Source organism: Aotus nancymaae, unplaced genomic scaffold (assembly GCF_030222135.1).
Source record: "Aotus nancymaae isolate 86718 unplaced genomic scaffold, 86718_ANA_hifiasm-v0.15.2.pri h1tg000025l, whole genome shotgun sequence".
In the NCBI taxonomy this organism is placed as follows: domain Eukaryota; kingdom Metazoa; phylum Chordata; class Mammalia; order Primates; family Aotidae; genus Aotus; species Aotus nancymaae.
This window is the reverse complement of record NW_026988438.1, coordinates 37404942-37424645: the sequence shown is the minus strand read 5'-3', so window position 1 is coordinate 37424645 and position 19704 is coordinate 37404942. Positions and strand designations below refer to the sequence as shown.

The following is a 19704-nucleotide window of genomic DNA, read 5'->3' as shown; positions in this document are numbered from 1 at the left end:
AGGAAAAACAGGCAGCTCAAGCCGCTGACAGGGCAGCCAACAGGGCCAGGAAGAGACAGGCAAAAATTATAGTGGCTGCCCTCCAGGGAACTAAATAGGAAGAGCTCCCATCACAGAGCACCATCCGAAGGACCCCAGACCCTAGCCAGAAAAGCCAGAAAGGTGAGGAGGCTCCCCTACAAAGGAACCAGTGTGCTTACTGTAAACAGACTGGATACTGGGAAAATGAGTGCCCTTCAAAGCCAGAGAAGAAACCAGAACAAAAAAGGGTCCTCACCCTCCCCACAGTGGAGGAATCTGATGATTAACAGGACTGGGGCTCCTTTTCCCTTGGTCCTCAGGAGCCCATGGTTACTGCTATGGTGGGGGGCCAGCCTGTGTGCTTTTTAATAGACAAGGTGGCTGGACATTCTGTACTGCAGACACCCTTGGGCAGTGTTTCTAACAAGAGAATGGCTATACAGGGGGCTACTGGAGCTATTCAGGAATATCCTGCCACCCACTCACATGAAGTAAACTTAGGTCAAAAGAGAGTAACCCATTCATTTCTAGTAGTTCCAGAGTGCCCTTTCCCCCTTCTTGGGCATGACCTGCTCCACAAGCTGCAGACATCCATCTCCTTCCTGGCTCAGCAAACTCATCTCAAGTTAGGAGACACAAAGCCCCTTCTGCTCAGCTCCTGCTGACCATTCCTCTGTCAGAGGACTATCTTTTAGTCTCGTCTTCACCCCCAAGAGAAAACAAAATTAACTCTCTCCTACCAGATCTGCAAGCTTTTTTTCCCCAAGTTTGGGCAGAATCAAACCCTGTAGGACTGGCAAAACACCATCCACTGGTGGTTGTAGAACTTCTGGCTGATGCCCTGCCTGTTCAGGTCAAACAATATCCTATGAGTCAGCAGGCTAGAGAGGCAATCAGCCCCAACATTCAATGGTTATTACAAGCCAATATACTTAACACCTTGCCAGTCTGCTTGGAACACTCCATTTCTGCCAGTTCAGAAACCCAGAACAAATGATTACCATACTGTACAGGACTTGTGGGAAGTTAACAAATGGAGGGTCACAGTTCATCCAACTGTCCCTAATCCCTATACACTGCTCAGCTTGCTCCCACCAGAACATACTGTGTACACTGTCCTGGACTTAAAAGATGCCTTTTTTGCCATTCCTTTGGCTCCTAAGAGCCAACCCACTTTTGCTTTTGAATGAAGAGACCCTGGTTCAGGAGACACAACCCAATTAACTTGGACTTGGTTACTCCAGGATTTTAAAAATTCTCCAGCTCTTTTTGGGGAAGCCCATCAGCAGGACCTTGTGGCATTCCAAGCCAGCCATCCCAACTGTACCCTACTACAATACGTGGATGATTTATTATTGGCTACTGAGACTGCCAAAAGCTGTCTGCAACATACTAAGGACTTGCTTTACCTCCTTCAGGAGCTTAGGTATCGGGTTCAGCCAAAAAGGCCCAGCTTTGTCTTTCTAGGGTCTCCTACTTGGGATATGAACTAAACCAAGGAAAAAGAGCACTCACAAATGCTCAAAAGGAGGCCATCTGATGAATCCCTACCCCAACTACCAAGAAATAGGTATGTGAATTCTTGGGGGCAGTGGGATACTGTCGCCTGTGGATATCTGGGTTTGCAGAAATTGCCAAGCCTCTGTACATGGCTACAGAAGGAAATGGCCCTTTACTTTGGACTGATACAGAAGAGCAGGCTTCCAAAACTTAAAGAAGGCACCGACAGAGGCCCTGGCTTCAGCCCTTCCAAACATCTCAAAACCATTTCACTTGTTTGTCCATGAGAATAAGGGAGTGGCTAAAGGGGTGCTCACTCAAACCCTGGGGCCATGGAGATGCCCAGTGGCGTATTTGTCTAAAAGACTGGACCCTGTGGCCTCCAGGTGGCCAAGTTGTCTGCAAGCAGTTGTGGCAGCAGCAAGCCTAGTTCATGAGGCTGATAATCTCACTTTGGGCCAGAAGTTAACTCTTACAGCACCACATGCTGTAGAGACTCTGCTATGAGGTGCTCCAGGCAAATGGATGTCTAATGCCTGAATCCTGCAGTATCAGAGTTTGCTGTTAGATCAGCCCCGCTTAACTTTCTCCCCCACAAGGTGTTTAAATCCAGCTACTCAGCTCCCTGATCCAGACTTCACTACCCCTATCCATGACTACCAGGAATTACTAGAAACTACAGAGACAGGTAGACGTGATCTCCACTCCTTTGGAAAAGGCAGACGCCACCGTGTTTACGGATGGTAGCAGTTTCCTTAAGCAAAGGGTACGAAAAGCTGGTGTGGCCATTACCACGGAGACCGACGTACTGTAGGCCCAGGCACTGCCAGCTGGCACCTCCGTGCAGAAGGCTGAGTTAATTGCCCTTACTCAAGCCCTCCGATGGGGTAAGGACAAACGTGTTAACGTCTACACTGATAGCAGATATGCTTTTGCTACTGTACATGTTCATGGGGCCATCTATCAAGAGCGGGGCCTACTCACCTCAGCGGGAAAAACTGTTAAAAACAAGTTAGAGATTTTAGCCCTGCTCAAGGCTGTCTGGCTCCCCCTACAGGTGGCTGTAATTCATTGCAAAGGACATCAGAAGGAAAATACTGCTGTTGCTAGGTCAAACCAAAAGGCAGACTGTGCCGCCTGTGACGCTGCTGCTCTCCCGGTTACCCACTAACTCTGCTTCCAGCCATCTCTTTTCCACAGCCTGATTTACCCGACCACCCAGCGTACTCTTCTGAAGAAGAAGACCAGGCATCAGATCTGCAAGCCAGTAAAAATCAGGATGGATGGTAGATCCTTCCAGTCTCCACAATCTTCCTGCCCCGGGCCCTCGGAGAGACCTTAATCAGCCGCCTCCACTCTTCCACCCAACTGGGAGAAACAAAGTTGGCCCAACTTTTGAGAAGCCGTTTAAAATCCCACACCTCCAGCACTTAACTAGCCAAGTGGCCTCCCAATGCACGGCTTGTGCACAGGTGAATGCCAGGCAAGGCCTGAGGCCTGGATTGGGCCATCGTCTCTGAGGACATAGCCCAGGAGAGGTGGGAAGTTGACTTTACCAAAGTGAAGCCACACCGGGCAGGGTATAAGTACCTCCTGGTGTTGGTAGACACCTTTTCCGGATGGACAGAGGCTTTTGCCACTAAGAACGAAACTGCCACTAAAGTTCTTATTCAACGAAATTATCCCTCGTTATGGATTGCCTGGTGCTATAGGGTCTGATAATGGGCCGGCCTTCACCTCATCCATAGCTCAGTCAGCAAGGCATTAAATATTCAGGAAAACTCCATTGTGCCTACCGACCCCAGAGCTCTGGACAGGTAGAACACATGAATCATACCCTAAAAAATACTCTTACCGGCTGGGTGAGGTGGCTTACGCCTGTTAATCCAAGCACTTTGGAGGCCAAGGCAGGCAGATCACCTGAGGTTGGGAGTTCAAGACCAGCCTGACCAATATGGTGAAACCCCGTCTTAAAAATAAATAAATAAAAAGTACTCTTACCAAATTAATCCCGGAGACCGGTGAAAATTGAGTAAGTCTCCTTCCTTCAGCCCTTCTTAGGGTCAGGTGCACCTCTTACAAGGCGGGATTCTCTCCTTTTGAGATCATGTATGGGAGGGCCCCATCTGTTTTGCCTAAATTGAGGGATACCCAGTTAGCAGAAATATCCCAAGCTAACGTGTTACAGTACTTGCAGTCTCTCCAACAGGTTCAAGATATTATCCAGCCACTCGTCTGGGAAGCACACCCTAATCCAGCTCCTGATCTGACGGGACCCTGCCACCCTTTCTGTTCAGGTGACCTGGTATATGTCAAAAAGCTCCAGAAGGAAGGTCTCATTCCTGCTTAGAAAGGACCTCACACTGTCATCCTTACTACACCCATGGCCCTAAGGGTGGACGGTATTCCTGCTTGGATTCATCACTCCTGCATCAAGAAGGCCAACAGGACACAGCAAGAGACATGGGTCCCCAAGCCCAGGTTAGGCCCCTTAAAACTGCGCCTGAGTCGGGTGCAGCCATCAGACTAGTTCTTTTTGTCTACTTTTCTTGTCTGTTCCCGGTCGTTCAGCCCTCTGTCCCCTCCTACTCTTTTCTCCTTACTTCTTTTGCAACAGGTGCTTGCAAACACTACCTGGAAAGAAAGTACCTACAATGTAGTTTCTTTTTCAATCGATTTATGGGTTTTTTCCCAAAGCCCAGCTGTTCCCTTGAGGACCAGCGAAGTTTGCCCCTGTGGGCAGGAGCGGGACTCACTGACCTTGCTGCAGGGTTCGGGCACACTGGAAGTGAAAGTGGATGCAGCAGCTCGAAGGGTGCAAAAAAGGGACTCCAAGGACTAGATTTCTACCTCTGTCCTGGAGACCACCCTGACACTGCCTGCCGGGATAGTTACGAGTTTTTCTGCCCTTTTTGGTCATGTGTAACCTTGGCTACTTACTCAGGGGGGCCAACTCAGTCTCCAACCCTTTCCATAGCTCAGACCTCTCATCCTAGACCATGTACTACGGGAGCCTATAATCCCATTACTATCACTGTCCATAACCGTAACTCTGTACTATGCTATGACATGGGGACTGCAACTCTGTATCGAAGGGTTTGATCTTGGAACTGTTTACCATTCAGAAAAGGATCCAATCCCCTGGAGCCCCGCTAAACCCATTGGTCCCTTAACTGATTTAGGAGACCCTATGTTCCACCCATACCCAGATAAAGTCAGCCCCATTGGCCCAACTGTCCTATTGCCAGAACAGGCTCCCCAACTCTGGTTGCAACCCCAACACCTCTAACCCAGCTTAATGTCCATCTTAGGGGGAGTGCATCACCTCCTTAATATTACTCAGCCCCAACTGGTCCAAGACTGTTAGTTATGCCTGAAGGCCAAACCTCCATATTATGTTGGATTGGGAGTTGAGGTCAAGTTGAACACTGGCCCTCTTTCGTGTCATGCTCATCCTCACTCCTTTACATTAGGGGATGTTTCAGGAAACGCCTCCTGCCACCTGTAAATCAGTCTCTGCTTACTTCCCTAACTACTTCAGTCTCCTACCAGGCACCAAATAACACTTGGCTAGCTTGCACCTCAGGCCTCATCCGCTGCATTAGCGGGACTGAACCTGGACCTCTCCTGTGCATGCTAGTCCATGTGCTTCCTCAGGTTTATGTGTACAGTGGACCAGAGCGACAGCTTCTCATTGCCCCTCCTGAACTGCACCCCCGAGTACGCCAGGGTGCTCCACTCCTAGTGCCCCTTTTGGCTGGCCTCAGTGTGGCTGGGTCGGCAGCAATCGGCACAGCAGCATTGGTCCAAGGAGAAGCTGGACTAGGGTCCCTAACCCAACAAGTAGATGCTGATTTAAGAAATCTCCCATCAGCCATAAATACACTGCATGCTCAGGTAGACTCCTTAGCTGAAGTTGTTCTTCAAAACCGCCGTGGCCTGGACCTAGTGTTTCTCTCTCAAGGGGGTTTATGTGCAGCATTAGGGGAAAGCTGTCGTTTTTATGCTAACCAGTCTATAGTCATAAAGGATACTCTTCAAAAGGTTCAAAAAAATTTAGATAGACGCCAACAGGAATGAGAAAATAATACCCCATGGTACCAGAGCATGTTTAACTGGAACCCTTGGCTAACTACTTTAATAACTGGATTAGCAGGACATCTTCTCCTCTTGCTGGGGTTAACTTTTGGGCCCTATTAAATTGGTTTATTAATCTTGTAAAACGGCGCATAGCTTCTGTCAAACTTAAGTATCTTAGAACCCAATATAACCTCCTCACTATAACTGAGGAATCAATGATTTGAATCCCCAAAAACACAAGTGGGGAATGTGATAACCTGCTTTTTCCCAGCTAAAACTAACTCTCTCTTTCTCAAACTAAAAGCTGTTCAGGCTTTATGTTAGCTTCTTGAGCCGGACAGACTCCATCTTAGCTTCTTCATTTTAGTTATTTTCCCACTATTAAGTGTGTAACTATAGTATATAGCTGGGGCAGGCTGACACTGGGCATCTCCAGGAATGCATTTGTCGATAAGAGGCCGAATTAAGTGGTACCAGCAGAGCCTGGGAATGCAGGTGCTGTCAAGCACCCAGAGCCCCCATTATCTGTAAGTTGTCTTTCATGACAGCTTTACCCATCGCACAAGGCACTGTTTTATTTCTCATGTACTAGTTTATCTTTTAACTTTTTGCTTACTCTGCTTTTGTGAAAAATTTGCTTCAGCTAGGTTACCCCTCCCTTTTAAAACTAGGGTATAAAAGACCACCTTTTTCTTAGGGGATGGGAGAATCCTTGGCGTTAGCCACCTCTTGGTCGCCAGCATAATAAAGGACTCACAATTCAATCTCAGAGTGTGGCACATTCCTTGACTCACTGGGGCACAACACAATGACCCAGACTAAATTCCGTATTCAGGCTGATCAAGAATTCAGAAGAATGCAAACTTCTGTCTCTCGCCTACTTCTAACCTGGAAGTCCCCACTTTGAGTTGTCCCACCTTATCAGACCGAACCAATGTACATCTTAGACATACTGATGTCTCACGTCTCCCTAAAATGTATAAAAGCAAACTCCCCGCCCCCACCCCACCACCACCACCTTGGGTACACCTCCTCAGGATTTCCTGAGACTGTCATGGGCGCGTCCTTAACCTTGGCAAAATCAACTTTCTAAATTGACTGAGACCTTAGATATTTGGGATTCACAAAGGTAATCCTTAAAAGAACACAACCAGTTATGTTTACCATTCACATAACTATTTTATCAAAACAGATACCTGCCACAGCTTTCTCAATTTCTGGAAATCCCAAGTGAGAAACAGAAGAAAAATGTATAAACAAAATATGAAAATTCCCTGACAACACACTTGGCAAAAAGGATGGGTGGGGGGAACCACAAACTTAAGCAATTCTATGGAATTTTAATACTGTGCTCAGTTTTCAGCAAAATCACACATGACTAGATTCACAGAGATGCTGAAGCAATTATATTACGTACTTACCAAAATTGATTTTTTGCAGTTAGCTCTCAAAAATTCCACTTTAAAATCCCCGTATGCAATAAGCCGCCATAATAGTCTTCTACATCTCCAGGGCAAAGGTAACAAGACTTGAGGAAATAGGCTTAAATAGCTAAGAGGGTTTTACATTAGAAATAAGAATTTTCTGCTGATGACAGCTCCCAACACCTGAGAGGGATTATATTCATGATCATTCCTAAACACTGGTTGCTTAAAATATTCAACCCAATAGGCTCTTTCTAAACTGTCTTATATTGTTTTAGGTTCTACTTTCTTGTATTAGTAACAATGGCTAAACATAGTAAATAACACTATTTTGTTAGAAGAATGGAAAAAACTAAATAATAAAAGGATTCAAATACAGGTGAAGGTCCCAGGAAACCAGTATCTAGAACTGAAAACTAGTTTCCATTAATTAGCTGCCTTTTCTTCTACCAGAAAATAGTGCTAACTATTCCATGTAGTTCTCCATGGGCTCTTGCCCAGGCAGCTCTAGTTTTCTAAGGCAACTGAGGGAAACTTCAGACTCACATTTAACCTACAAATAAATCAGACACACAACTCTCCAGTGCCATTCCCATCCCCTAGCAATAGAGCTGCCAGGACCCCTATTTCTTGCAGCCAGAACTTCAGTGCAGAGGAGGAAGTAATGGCTTGGTTTGTCACAAACTGAGAACAATCTGTATTCTTGTTACCTTGGAATATCCTAGAGGGAGTTACTGATTCGCTGCAAAGGGAAACCGTAATCCATATGTTAGGTGAATGGGCAGGAATTAACTTGGAAATTTTTTTGTTTAAATAGCACCCTAGGTACATACATAAATTCCCTGTTTTGAAAAAGTACCAAAAAGCTTAATTTTTACCTGATAACTCAGCATGTTCAATTCAAAAAAGACTCAAGACATAACATTGTTAAAAACATTTATTCTGATACATTCTATTGTAAGTTAGTACAAGTTCCACTCTGCTACAGATTCATCTGTGACGAGCCTTGTGCCATCAAACTGGCGACCGAACGATGTCCCATCTCTTATCCAAGCCAGAGCACACATCTTCCATGCTGTCTGCTAATTGCTTCCAAATCCAGAAGACCAAATAATCCTTTATCCCCAAAGTAGGCTAAAATGTTTGTAAAGAGGAGAAATAAATCCCAAAATAAAAATCTTTTAGACACAACCTAAGACCTAGAAAATTTTATACATTTATGTTTGTTTCCTCATCTATCAAATTCAGTTATTAGAAGACAAGGATCAATCCCACTGAACAAGAAAATTAAACATATGGACCTATAGTAAAAGAAATAACAGTTTAGTTACTTTTGAGCATCGTTACCTACCATAAAAAAAAAAATGTGAGCTGACATAAAATGAAGTCAATCAAAAGGAAAACGATTACTGATTTCCATTAACAGGTAGGCCTGATAAACCCAGAAAACAAAGCTATCTCATTATTAGATACAACATCAGTAATATTAAAGTAACATTTATTTAACTAACGTTTCACTGCATTAAACACTGTGGAAAGTTCACAACTACCAATTACGATTCCTATTTTAAAGATGTGAAAATTGAGGCTCTGAGATAGTGACATATCATTTAAGTGGGTAGAGTGTGATGTGACCTAAATGCTCTTATAACCATTATGTTCCTAGGGAGCAATTAGCCTCCACTTCTACCTCAACTAATTCTAACCCCAAACATTCCAGCCATTAAGAAGTCCAAACTCCCAAATCATTTGCTGACTCTATAAAATAGACAAGAAGAAAAGAGATGGTTTCCTTTCTAAATCCTGCTGCTTAAAAATGTAGCCCAGTTGAATAAAACTGCCTTATAAAATGACAATGACAGTTTTAAAAAGTTTACTTTTTTAAATATTTCCCCTGTGCCTAAGAAGAAAACACATATCTATTTCCAATTTTCAGATGCGTATTAAAATCTCCCCTTAAACCCTAGGTATTTTTGCACACAGTTAAGATAGGAAAATAAATTATTGGCTGGGCATGATAGTTCATGCCTATAATCCCAGACCTTTGGAGGCCAAGGCGGGTGGACCTCCTGAGCCCAGGAGTTCGAAACCAGCCTGGGCAATATGGCAAAACCCTGTCTCTACAAAAAACAAACAAACAAACAAACAAAAACTAGCCATGCGTAGTGATACGCGCCTGTGGTCCTGGCTACTTGGGAGGCTGAGGTGGGAGGACCACCTTAACTCAGGAGGTCAAGGCTGCAGTGAGCTGTGACTGTGCCACTGCACTCCAGTCTGGGTGACAGAGTGAGACCCTGTCTCAAAAAAAACCACAAAAAAATAAAATAAATTCATGTATGAAGGTCTCTTCCTCTATGGTAATGGGCAGCAAAAATATAAAAAGGAAATCTAGCTCAGCCTTATACAGATAATGGAAATGATTCTCTTTCCTTGATACTCACAGTTTCCCTAACTGTTTTACTATTTACTATGACACTGTTCCTTGTATATTAAAGTACTTTTGAATAAGGCATTGATGTCAACATTTGTTGACCACATAAAATGAGCCATCCTTTCAGAAGGTCAAATATTAAAATTAAAAAAAAAAAAAAAAAAATGAGCCATCCTGGGTAAAAGAGGATACAACGATGAATGTGGTCCTAACCTCAAAGAACCCAACAATTTGGCAAGAGAAGCAAACTGGTAAATCATTGACTGTATTATTTACATACGTATTATATAAATAATAAATGTATGTAGAAACAATAGACTTTATATTAATAAACAATAAATTTTATGTTACATAGTACATGAAATTCCATAACTCAATAACCCTTTGTAGGCATTCACTCAATTATTTCCTAAAACACATATACCTCTGGAAAGAAACCAGAAGATGCTCTTAATGACAGAAAAAAAATTGAGAGTTAGCACCAAGAAGGAAAGAAGCAGAGAAGACAGTAAATTGAAGAAATAAAAAGCGGTAGGACAGGGATGCTTCATCTAGTCGTTGAAGGTTCAAATCTTGTTAGGATAAATGCAGCCCCAAAAAAGGACAACAGAAAGACACATTCTATCCCTACTTCTGTATCCTAAATCACCTAGGACACACAAAAAAAATGTCATTTCCCAGCATGCAGGTCCAGCCTAAAATTTGTACAAGATGCAATGCTTTATCAATTCCTGTCCACAGGACCAAGATGGCCAGGTGTTGTGACTCATGCTTGTAATCCTAGCACACTGAGAGGCCCAGGTGGGAGGATCACTGGAGCCCAGAAGGTCAAGACCAGCCTGGGCAACACAGTGAGACCTTGTCTCTATAAAAAATTAAAATACAATACAAAAAACCCACAGAAGACCATCAAGAAATGAGGGTCATTAGGTTAATTCACTACTTGTTGAGCAACTACTTCAGGTGCTTATGGGACAAAATATATTATAGCCACAAGCATAATACAAGGCAGAAAATGACAGATACAAAAGGATACTATGGGGCTGGGCACAGTGGCCCATGCCTATAATCCCAACACTGTGGGAGGCTGCGGCAGGGTCACTTGATCCCAGGAGTTTGAGACCAGACTAGGCAATATAAAAATTAAAAATGACAAAGAAAGAAAGAAAACTATGGGAACACAAAAAAAGAGTAGTTTTGGCTAGAAGGAAAGGAAAAGATTTACGGAAGGGGCAACATTTGAGACTGGGCTTTTCTAAAAGCAGGTTTTCACCCAGTGGAAACTAAGGGGAAAAATCAATTCCAGATTAAAGGAGCACAAATACAGGAGCAAAGGCATAAAACTATATATAGTTTATTCTGGGATTTAGCATGCAGTATCATACAGCCAGAGCACTGTTCTCATAGGATAAGGAAATGGGGATAAGAAGATTAAAAATTACAATTAATAGTTTATTGATCACATATTACTTGATAATACTGTTAATACTTCAAATATAATATTCTTATTCAATGCTCAACTTCATTACATAGGTATTATTATCCCCAACTGATAAAAGAGGAGATGACAGCTTAGAAAGGTTAATGGCTTCTTGGAGAAAGGTATTTGATGGTAATTTCCAATACTTAGAAAATCTCCACACAACTTGACTCAGTAGTCCTCTCTGTTTCCCAAGGTAATGTTTCTCTAAGGACAAGGCCACTCAACTAGTAGGTAGCAGATATATTACCTCAATCCCTATTTTACAGAAAAGAAAATAGAGTAAGGGCTAAGAATAAAGGACTTAGTGGGGAATCTCTGAAAACAGTTTTTAAAAGTCATGCCATAAACAGTTAAAGGAAGAGAGGGAGGGGAATAAAGTAGTGAAGACCATTTGTTAAAGAATTTTATCGGGGAAAACAGAATAACTGCAGAAGTGAACAAGTTGAAGGCACATATTTTAGTACCCTTTGAGAATTAAAAATAGACCTTCCTCTGAAAAAGAAGAGAACAGCAAAGCAGATGTGGTAGAGGAAATTCGTATCAGATGGCACTGTGCTAAGTAAAGGTAGACGTAAAATTACTTGGGGAAGGTCGCATGACCCAGTGGAAATGTGAGCTTTAGAAATAGAACATATTCTACCACCTACTAACCGTATAACCTGCTCTGAAGGACTGAAGTGACAATTAGATACATTATGTAAAAAGCACCTAAAGCAGTGGCTGACACTTGAAGGTGATAGTGAATAAAGTATTTTCTGCTCACTCTAGAAAAACGTAGCTTAGAGAAGTTTGAAGAAAATAAATGAAGCCCTAGAACAGTCAGTGAAAAGTCTGTTAGGGCAACCCACAAGAGACAGGATCAAGCAGAAATCCAATCCACTAGTGTGTAGTAGTCATGGTCATCACAGTGCCATTAAGTATCAGTCCTTCCTCCAGAGCAAACTTGCCTATTTGAGATTATACCTATACATATAATTTTCACAAGTATGCACACACATGCATACGTGTGTATGAATATGTATACTGTGTGTGTGAAATTTTCACAAGTGCTTACCAATACCAGCAAGATTGTTTCTGAAAAAGCAATTTGGCAGTCAAGAGCCATAAATGTTCATATACTTTATAAACCCTATGAGAATTTATAAGGAAATTAAAATCTATAAAAGTTACATATACACAAATGTTAATTATTTATTTACTTTTTTTTTGGTTAGAGATGGGGGTCTCGCTATGTTGGTCTTGAACTTCTAGACTCAAGCAATCCTACCACCATCTTCCTACCTTGGCTTTCTAAAGTGCTGAGATCACAGGCGTGAGCCACCACACTCCACCCAAATGTTAATTATATTGTTGTGTAAAATACTGAAATATTGAAAAACCTAGGTAAACCACAATTGGAAAATATATGGGACAGCAACTCCAATTTTAGGTGAAAACAAAATCCTGCATACCCTTGTGAGAACGACATAAGGTTGTATTCATCTGAATGAGGATAAGATGGGAATATAGGAAATTTAAAACCGTTCCGCATTTTGAAGTGGTAGGATGATAAATTAATTCTTATTAAAATATGCTTCATTATAGTTATAACATGGTAGAGTAAATACAAATTGGGAGGGGGAAAAGAAAGTAGTTGCAGTTTTCCAATAGCCCAAAATTATACTGACTGATAAAGCTCGATTTCAATGACTGCCACTACTACTCTTTTAATCTAGTGATTCAGTACTACTGTATGAAAATTTGCCCTGAAATGTTTAGTTTTAATAGCAGTACCTCAAAACAGTTGGTTCAGGCATTCCAGGATCTGCACCTCTCTTAAATCCTGAATCAAGGAGACAGAAGAGAAAAAATATTAATTAAAACCTCAGCAGACAAAACATTTACAGTCAAGACTTTTTCTTCTTTGTAATTCAACCTAGGATAGATAGAATGATATCTGAATCAACCAATACTATCTAGATTTACCTGCACTACAGAACAGTCTCCAATTTTCACTACAGTATGAAATTATGTCCAGGACTAATCAGTAGGAAGAACAAGCTATCTTATTCCTTTTTTTTTTGAGACAGGAGTCTCACTGTCACCCAGGCTGAAGTGCTGTGGGCATGATTTCGGCTCATTGCAGCCTGTAACACCTCTTCGTACCAGGCTCAGGCTATTCTCCTGCCTCAGCCTCCTGAGTAGCTAGGATTACAGGCACCCAATGCCACGCCCAGCTAAATTTTTTTGTATTTTTAGTAGAGACAGGGTCTCACCATATTGGCCAGGCTGGTCTCAAACTCCTGAACTCAAATGATCCACCTGCCTCAGCTTTCCAAAGTGCTGGGATTACAGGTGTGAACCACCATGCCCAGACGAAAACAAACAACTTTTTTAGTGAGCCAGCACACATGGTCATTATTCCTGTTCCATACACAATTAGCACAGTTATCCTTAGCATGCTCTATCTTTCATTATTAGTCATTACCGAGAAATAAGATACCACAACTCCCAATTTATACTGGATGAAAGACTATGAAGAGCAAACTGCTATTTGGAAAAACAAACAACTGAACTTTTTAATTTTTTTCTAGAGACAAGTTTTCACTATATTGCCCAGGCTTGTCTTGAACTCCTGGGCTCAAGTGATCCGTCCACCTCAGCCCCCCAAAGTATGAGACTACAGGCGTGAACCACCATGCCTGGAGGAAAACAAACTATTAAACTTTTTTAAAAAACACAACTGAGGATATTTTATCCCCCACAAACCTCTCTTTTTATAAAACAAAGACCAATGATAGAAAAGGGACAGAGTGGGGGTAGGGGGGAGGCAGCAGGGGATGGATCATTCAATAACTACTATTTAACAACCTAATTAAATCAACTCATGACAAGTATGGTTAAGTCTATCCTTTACTGTTTAAAATATATTGATAAATTAACCTGATGACATAGATGCTCACTTGTTGAAGTAACTGATTAAGTCAGAAAGGTTTCAAGAACTATGAGGGGTCTGCAGTTTTATCTTACTTAGAAGATAACAAACTGGCCTGCCAGTTTCACAGATGTTGGTATAGACAATATTCTAAGTCAGAGACAAAGAACAGTTTATTACTCCCAGCAATAGATTGTAAGAGCATCATTTCTGCTTCAGTTCCTCAACTCTCAATTTCCATGCAAAGAAGTTCAGATGACACCTGCACATGTCATGGATCGCACTGTAGGAGATTAACCTGAGTTTAGGGAACCAGAATCTTTTATAATGGGCTGTAAGCATGTCTCCCTTTGCTCTGACTGGAGGTACTATTTTCCAAGGCTGCTTGTTCTACAAACACCCTCAAAAGATAATATGGAACAAAGGATCATCAGAGCCTCTGCTTATAAGATGTACAGAAATGCAAGAGAGCATGGAGAATTGTCTTCCAACAAGTGGCTCATTAAAACCTTTTTGTTGGACCCAGCACGGTGGCTCACATCTGTAATCCCAGCACTTTGGGAGGCTGAGGCGAGTGGAACACGAGGTCAGGAATTCAAGACCAGCCTGGCCAATATGGTGAAACCCCATTTCTACTAAAAATACAAAAAATTAGCTGGGTGTGAGGCTGAGGCAGGAAGAATTACTTGAACCCAGAGATGGAGGCTGCAGTGAACCAGTATCATGCCACTGCATTCCAGCCTTGTGACAGAGCAAGACACCGTCCAAAGGAAAAAAAAAAAAAAAAAAAAACTTTTTGTTAGTAAATGTCCAGACAGATTCTCTATTATCGTGTCACTGTCTGACATATTTTATACCACTGTACTCCCCAAAGCACTAAAAGTTACGGTTCAACCTGAATTACATAAAAAGTTCAATTTGCAGTTGCTGGTTTTAGTGAGTTGAAGTGGAGGAAGTAAAAGAACTTGGAGCCAGGTGTGGTGGCTCATGCCTATAATTCCAGCACTTTGGGAGGAAGATCACTTGAGGCCAGAAGTTCAATACCAGCCTGGGTAACATAAAAAGACCCTGTCTCTATTTCAACACGGGAACTGGTTTAGACATAAAATTAAATATACAGCATGAGGAAAAAGACAATGATAAACAAGTACTGGAAAGACAGTCTTAACACTAATCTCATATAACCTGAATTGAATGTTGGGGTGAAAATCACCATAATGGTAGCCCTAGGAAGGGAACATAGCCAGTGTGTGTAAAAAGAAAAATAAACTCTAGTATGGAAAAGGAATGTATGTGTTATCCATTCTTAGACCAAAGCCCCTGGCATGCAGATTGCAGCAACCAGCTACAGCTTTCTAGCAATAGAAGAGGAATCTCAAAACAGGGAGGAGGAGGGAACAGCAGATGAAAAGACAGAGAAGAAAAGAACCACAGGGACACAAAAAGCAAGAGCAAGCTAAAATAGGAACTGGCATACACAATGAAAAAAGAAGGTGGCACAAAGAAGGGGAAGAATCAAGCTTCCACACCTCTCTTAGCTAAAAGGTGAGCTAACCCCAGTGTTTGCCCAGCCAGAGAAGGCCCTTCCATCAGCAAGTGAAAGAAGTGGTGGGAAGAGGAGGAGCTGCAAGAATAGTGGTGGTAACACCAGCTGTCTGTCATATTTACTCTAATCCTTGGTACCCATATGAAGTCACTAAAATCTAGAAAAGTAATGTTTTTTTTAAAAAAACTTGCACTCAAAATAGGGAGGAAAAAGATTTTTTTGAGTTCTGTATTCCCAGGTTATCACAGTTGGCTTGCAACTCATGGAGAAATAGAAACCACAGCTGCTCAGCCACACAGTGTACTTTATCTTATACAACACACGACACCTAAATCAAATAGGAAGCAGCACCTTGTTAAAATCATAGTACTTTAAAATGTGAAACTGAGTTTTAGAATTGTCAAACTATATGCTCAAACTGACACAGCTGCGATGAACAAATCTGCTCTTTCTCTTTTGCTAAACTGCCTGAGTGGGGCAATAAAATTAAAAAGAAAAAACTGGCTGGGCGGTGGCTCACGCATGTAATCCCAGCACTTTGGGAGGGCGAGGCAGGCGGATCTCAAGGTCAGGAGCTTGAGACCAGGCCGGCCAATACGGTGAAACCATACTGGCAGATCAATGGCCAGGTTCCAACCCCAAACTCATCAGAATTTCCAGAAGTAGGTCTCCAGCGTGAGTATGGTTTTACCTCTCCTAAAGTGATTCTAATTTACAGCCAGGGTTCAGAACTACTGCCATTCTAAACTTTCCCGGTTCTTCTCTCACTGACCCAGGTAAATCACAAGAGCGATAAAGCCCCAGCGGATGGCAAACTGGCCCCCCCGAAGAGCTGCTGCAGCCTCTGCTTAGCCTATTTGCTCAGCTTCACCCTGGCGACGGCCGTCTGGCACAGAGAGGACCCCTTACAGCAACCACCGCATCGGTACGAGATTGTATTTTTTTTGTAAAAATTTTTTAAAAAGAAAAAAGATTAGGCGGACATGGTGGCGGGCCTTGTAGTCCCAGCTACTAGGGAGGCTGAGGCAGGAGAATCGCTTGAACCCGGGAAGCGAGGTTGCAGTGAGTCAAGATCGCGCCACTGCATTCCGCTCTGGGCAACACAGTGAGACTCCATCTAAAAAAAATAAATAAAAAATAAAGTAAGAAAGAAGAAACTACAGCTTGGACGCGGTGATTCATGCTTGTAACCCCAGCACTTTGGGAGGCTGCGGGAGGGTCGGAGGGGAGAAACTAACTTGAGGCCAAGAGTTTGAGACCAGCCTGGCCGACATAGCAAAACCCCGTCTCTACTAAAAAATATATAAAAATTAGCCGCTATCGATGGCTGCAAGTCTGTAATCCCAGCTACTCGGGAGACTGAGGAAGGATCGCTTGCTCCCGAGAAGCAGAGACTGCGGTAGGCCGAGATCGCGCCACTACACTCCAGCCGGGGCACAGAGTGAGACTATGTCTCAAAGAAGAAAAAAGAAAAGGAGAAAAAGAAAAAAAACTACAGAATAAGGTCCCATTGTGCAGCCCTAACCGAAAAATATTTGCCCGGGCACTTACAAATCCTTGCAGTGATCGAACGTGGTGGCACGAGCCTGTAGTCCCAGCTACCTGGGAGGCTGATGTGGGAGAATCGCTAGAGCACAGGAGGCGGAGGTTACAATGAGCCAAGATAGCGCCACTGCACTCCAGTCTGGGTGACAGAGCGAGACCCTGTCTCAAAAACAAAAATCAAAAAAACCCCAAATCCTCGAAGTACACTATAGTGGTTAAGACTATGGGCTCTGATGCCCCACTGCCTGAGTCCATAACACCCTCAGCACACCTGTGCGACCATGGCAAAAAAGTTTCTCTATGGCTGTTTCCTCATTTGTAAAATGGGGCCAGTAGTAGAAATCATCCAAACCCTTCATTGTACAGGTAAGAAAGCAGAGACGTCCAACGACTATTATAACCATGTTTTCACGGCAGTGGTACTTTCACGAGGTGTCTAGATTCCCAGAACAGGCCTCTTTCCACTTAGGACCACATGGAGAGGTGAGGACGAACACCCTGAGAACCCACCTAGTGCTAAAGAGTGAATTAGTCGCTTTCACATCCACTGGGGTCATCCGACTCTCACAACAAGCCCGAGAAGTATGACCTCCACTTTAAGGACGCAAAAATAGAAAAGGAGGGATTGCAAGACTTGTTAAAGACCACGCAACTACAAAGCGATAGAACGGGAACTCTAACTCAGGGAAGATCGGCCCCACTTGACCAGACAGCCTCAAGGGCCAGGAACGGCGGTGTCCCCTGTTTTTCTCTCCCTCCCCCGATGGCCAAAAATGAGGCCGCAGTCTCCGCCACCCTCTTCCCTCCAGTCACTTTCCCGGTTCTTCTCTCACTGACCCAGGTAAATCACAAGAGGGATAAAACCCCAGCGGATGGCAAACTGGCCCCCCTTGAAGAGCTGCTGCAGCCTCTGCTTGGCCTCTTTGCTCAGCTTCACCATGGCGACGGCCGTGTGGCGCGGGTAGGAATCTTTACAGCAACCACCGCGTCGGAAATCCGAAAGGGAAAGAAGGTGCGCAGGCGCAACACACGGCCTTTACGGCAGGAGTCGTGAGCGTCGCCAGCAGAGGTCGTAATTCATCGCCTTTAACCTGCCCTGCTCTTCCGCCACGCTGTCAGCAATAGGCGCATGCGTGGTTGCGATCATGGCTGGCTGTAACTTCGCGTTCCTCTTGCCCATTTTTAAAGCCCATCTTCAGGTGTTCCTTCCTTGACATACAAGGAACATTAATTAAATTCAGAGGAACTGGTTTTTAATCCCAACTCTTATTCTGACTGGCTGTGTAACCGTGGGCAAGTTATTTAACTTCTCAGAATCAAGTTGTTTGTTCAAACCTGAGGTCGAACTGCAAGAAAGGTTAAGAAGCGACACACCACCGGGCGCGGTGGCTCACACCTGTAATCCCAGCACTTTGGGAGGCCGAGGCTAGTGGATCACGAGGTCAAGAGATCGAGACCACCCCATCTCTATTAAAAAATTAAAAAATAAATAAAAAGAAGTGACACACCCAGTAGGGTCCAAATCCATGTTTTCTTTGATCCGAATTTTTTTAAATTAATTACTTGCCAACATTTTAGAATTTGCAAAATCTCACATGAAATTCTGGACTCTTGAAGCTGAGGAATTCCATTGCAACAATTGAGGAAACGAAATAGGAAATGACAATTCCGTTTTCCCATCTTGCCCTCATTGGTTTAGAATAGCAGTGGTTCTCAACCCTGGCTGGACATTAGAATCACTTTAGGAGAAGTAAAACCATACTCACGCTGGAGACCAACTCTTAGAAATTCTGATGAGTTTGGGGCTGGGACCTGGCCATTGATCTGCCTTTGAAGCTCTCTGGTGATTCCCAACCTCTGATAGAATAAATTTCTGGCTGCTATCGTATTTGAGGTTTGACCCCCAGGTCTAAGACTTCATTGATTTTCAAGGCTCTAAGGCATTTCTTTCCCCCCTCCCCCCCCACCTTTTTTTGTTTGTTTGTTTTGTTTTGTTTTGTTTTGAGACGAAGTCTCGCTCTTTCACCCAGGCTGGAGTGCAGTGGTGCGACCTCAGCTCACTGCAACCTCTGCCTCCTAGGTTGAAGCGATTCTCCTGTCTCAGCTCCTGAGTAGCTGGGACTACAGGCGCGTGCCACCACACTCAGCTAATTTTTTGCATTTTTAGTAGAGACAGGTTTCACCATATTAGTCAGGCTGGTCTTGAACTCCTGAACTTGTGATCCGCCTGCCTAGGCCTCCGAAAGTGTTGGGATTACAGGTGTGAGCCATGGTGCCCAGCGGCTCTAAGACATTTCTAAGGCTTTGACTTTTAAGACTTTCCTGCCTCACTGTGAAGGTACATAGTCATTTTCTGTGCCCAATGGCCGTGATCCTAAAAACTTCCCTTTGCTGATCTCTGTGGCTTGCACCTGTAATTCTGGCTATTTGGGAGGCTGAGGTGGGAGGACCGCTTCAGTTTGATGCTGCAGTGAGCTGTGATTGGGACAGTCGCTGTAACTGCCCAAGGGGTTCACCTTGCCCGATGCCTGGACAGAGCTGATTTATCAAGACGGGGATTACAATAAAGAGTTATTAATGCAGGGCTGGCTGTGCAGGAGACCAGAGTTTTATTATTACTCAAATTAGTATCCCCTAGCATTCGGGGATCAGAGTTTTTAAGGACAATTTGGTGCTTGGGGAGGCAGCCAGTTAGTCAGAAGTGCTGATTGGTTGGTCAGAGATGAAATCACAGGAAGTGGAAGCTATCTTGTACTGGGT

The 19704-nt window shown here is 43.5% G+C and overlaps 1 protein-coding gene and 1 long non-coding RNA gene across 2 annotated transcripts in view; both read right to left on the bottom strand.

Annotated features, from left to right (window-relative positions):
• Window positions 1–3629, bottom strand: part of LOC105713967 (uncharacterized) — a 140597-nt gene extending 136968 nt beyond the window's left edge. Inside the window, exon 1 of the long non-coding RNA XR_010344101.1 lies at window positions 3523–3629. This is a non-coding gene — a long non-coding RNA (uncharacterized LOC105713967). The remainder of the gene's footprint in view (window positions 1–3522) is intronic.
• A 4315-nt stretch (window positions 3630–7944) lies between these two features.
• TOMM7 (translocase of outer mitochondrial membrane 7) lies at window positions 7945–17953 on the bottom strand. The gene is made up of 3 exons (XM_021670164.2): window positions 17782–17953; window positions 12713–12761; window positions 7945–8159 (listed from the first exon to the last, which is right to left on the bottom strand). Exons 1-3 carry the CDS (start codon window positions 17882–17884, stop codon window positions 8144–8146), a joined length of 168 nt encoding a protein of 55 aa, XP_021525839.1. The 5' UTR covers window positions 17885–17953; the 3' UTR covers window positions 7945–8143.
• Window positions 17954–19704: the final 1751 nt, after the last annotated feature.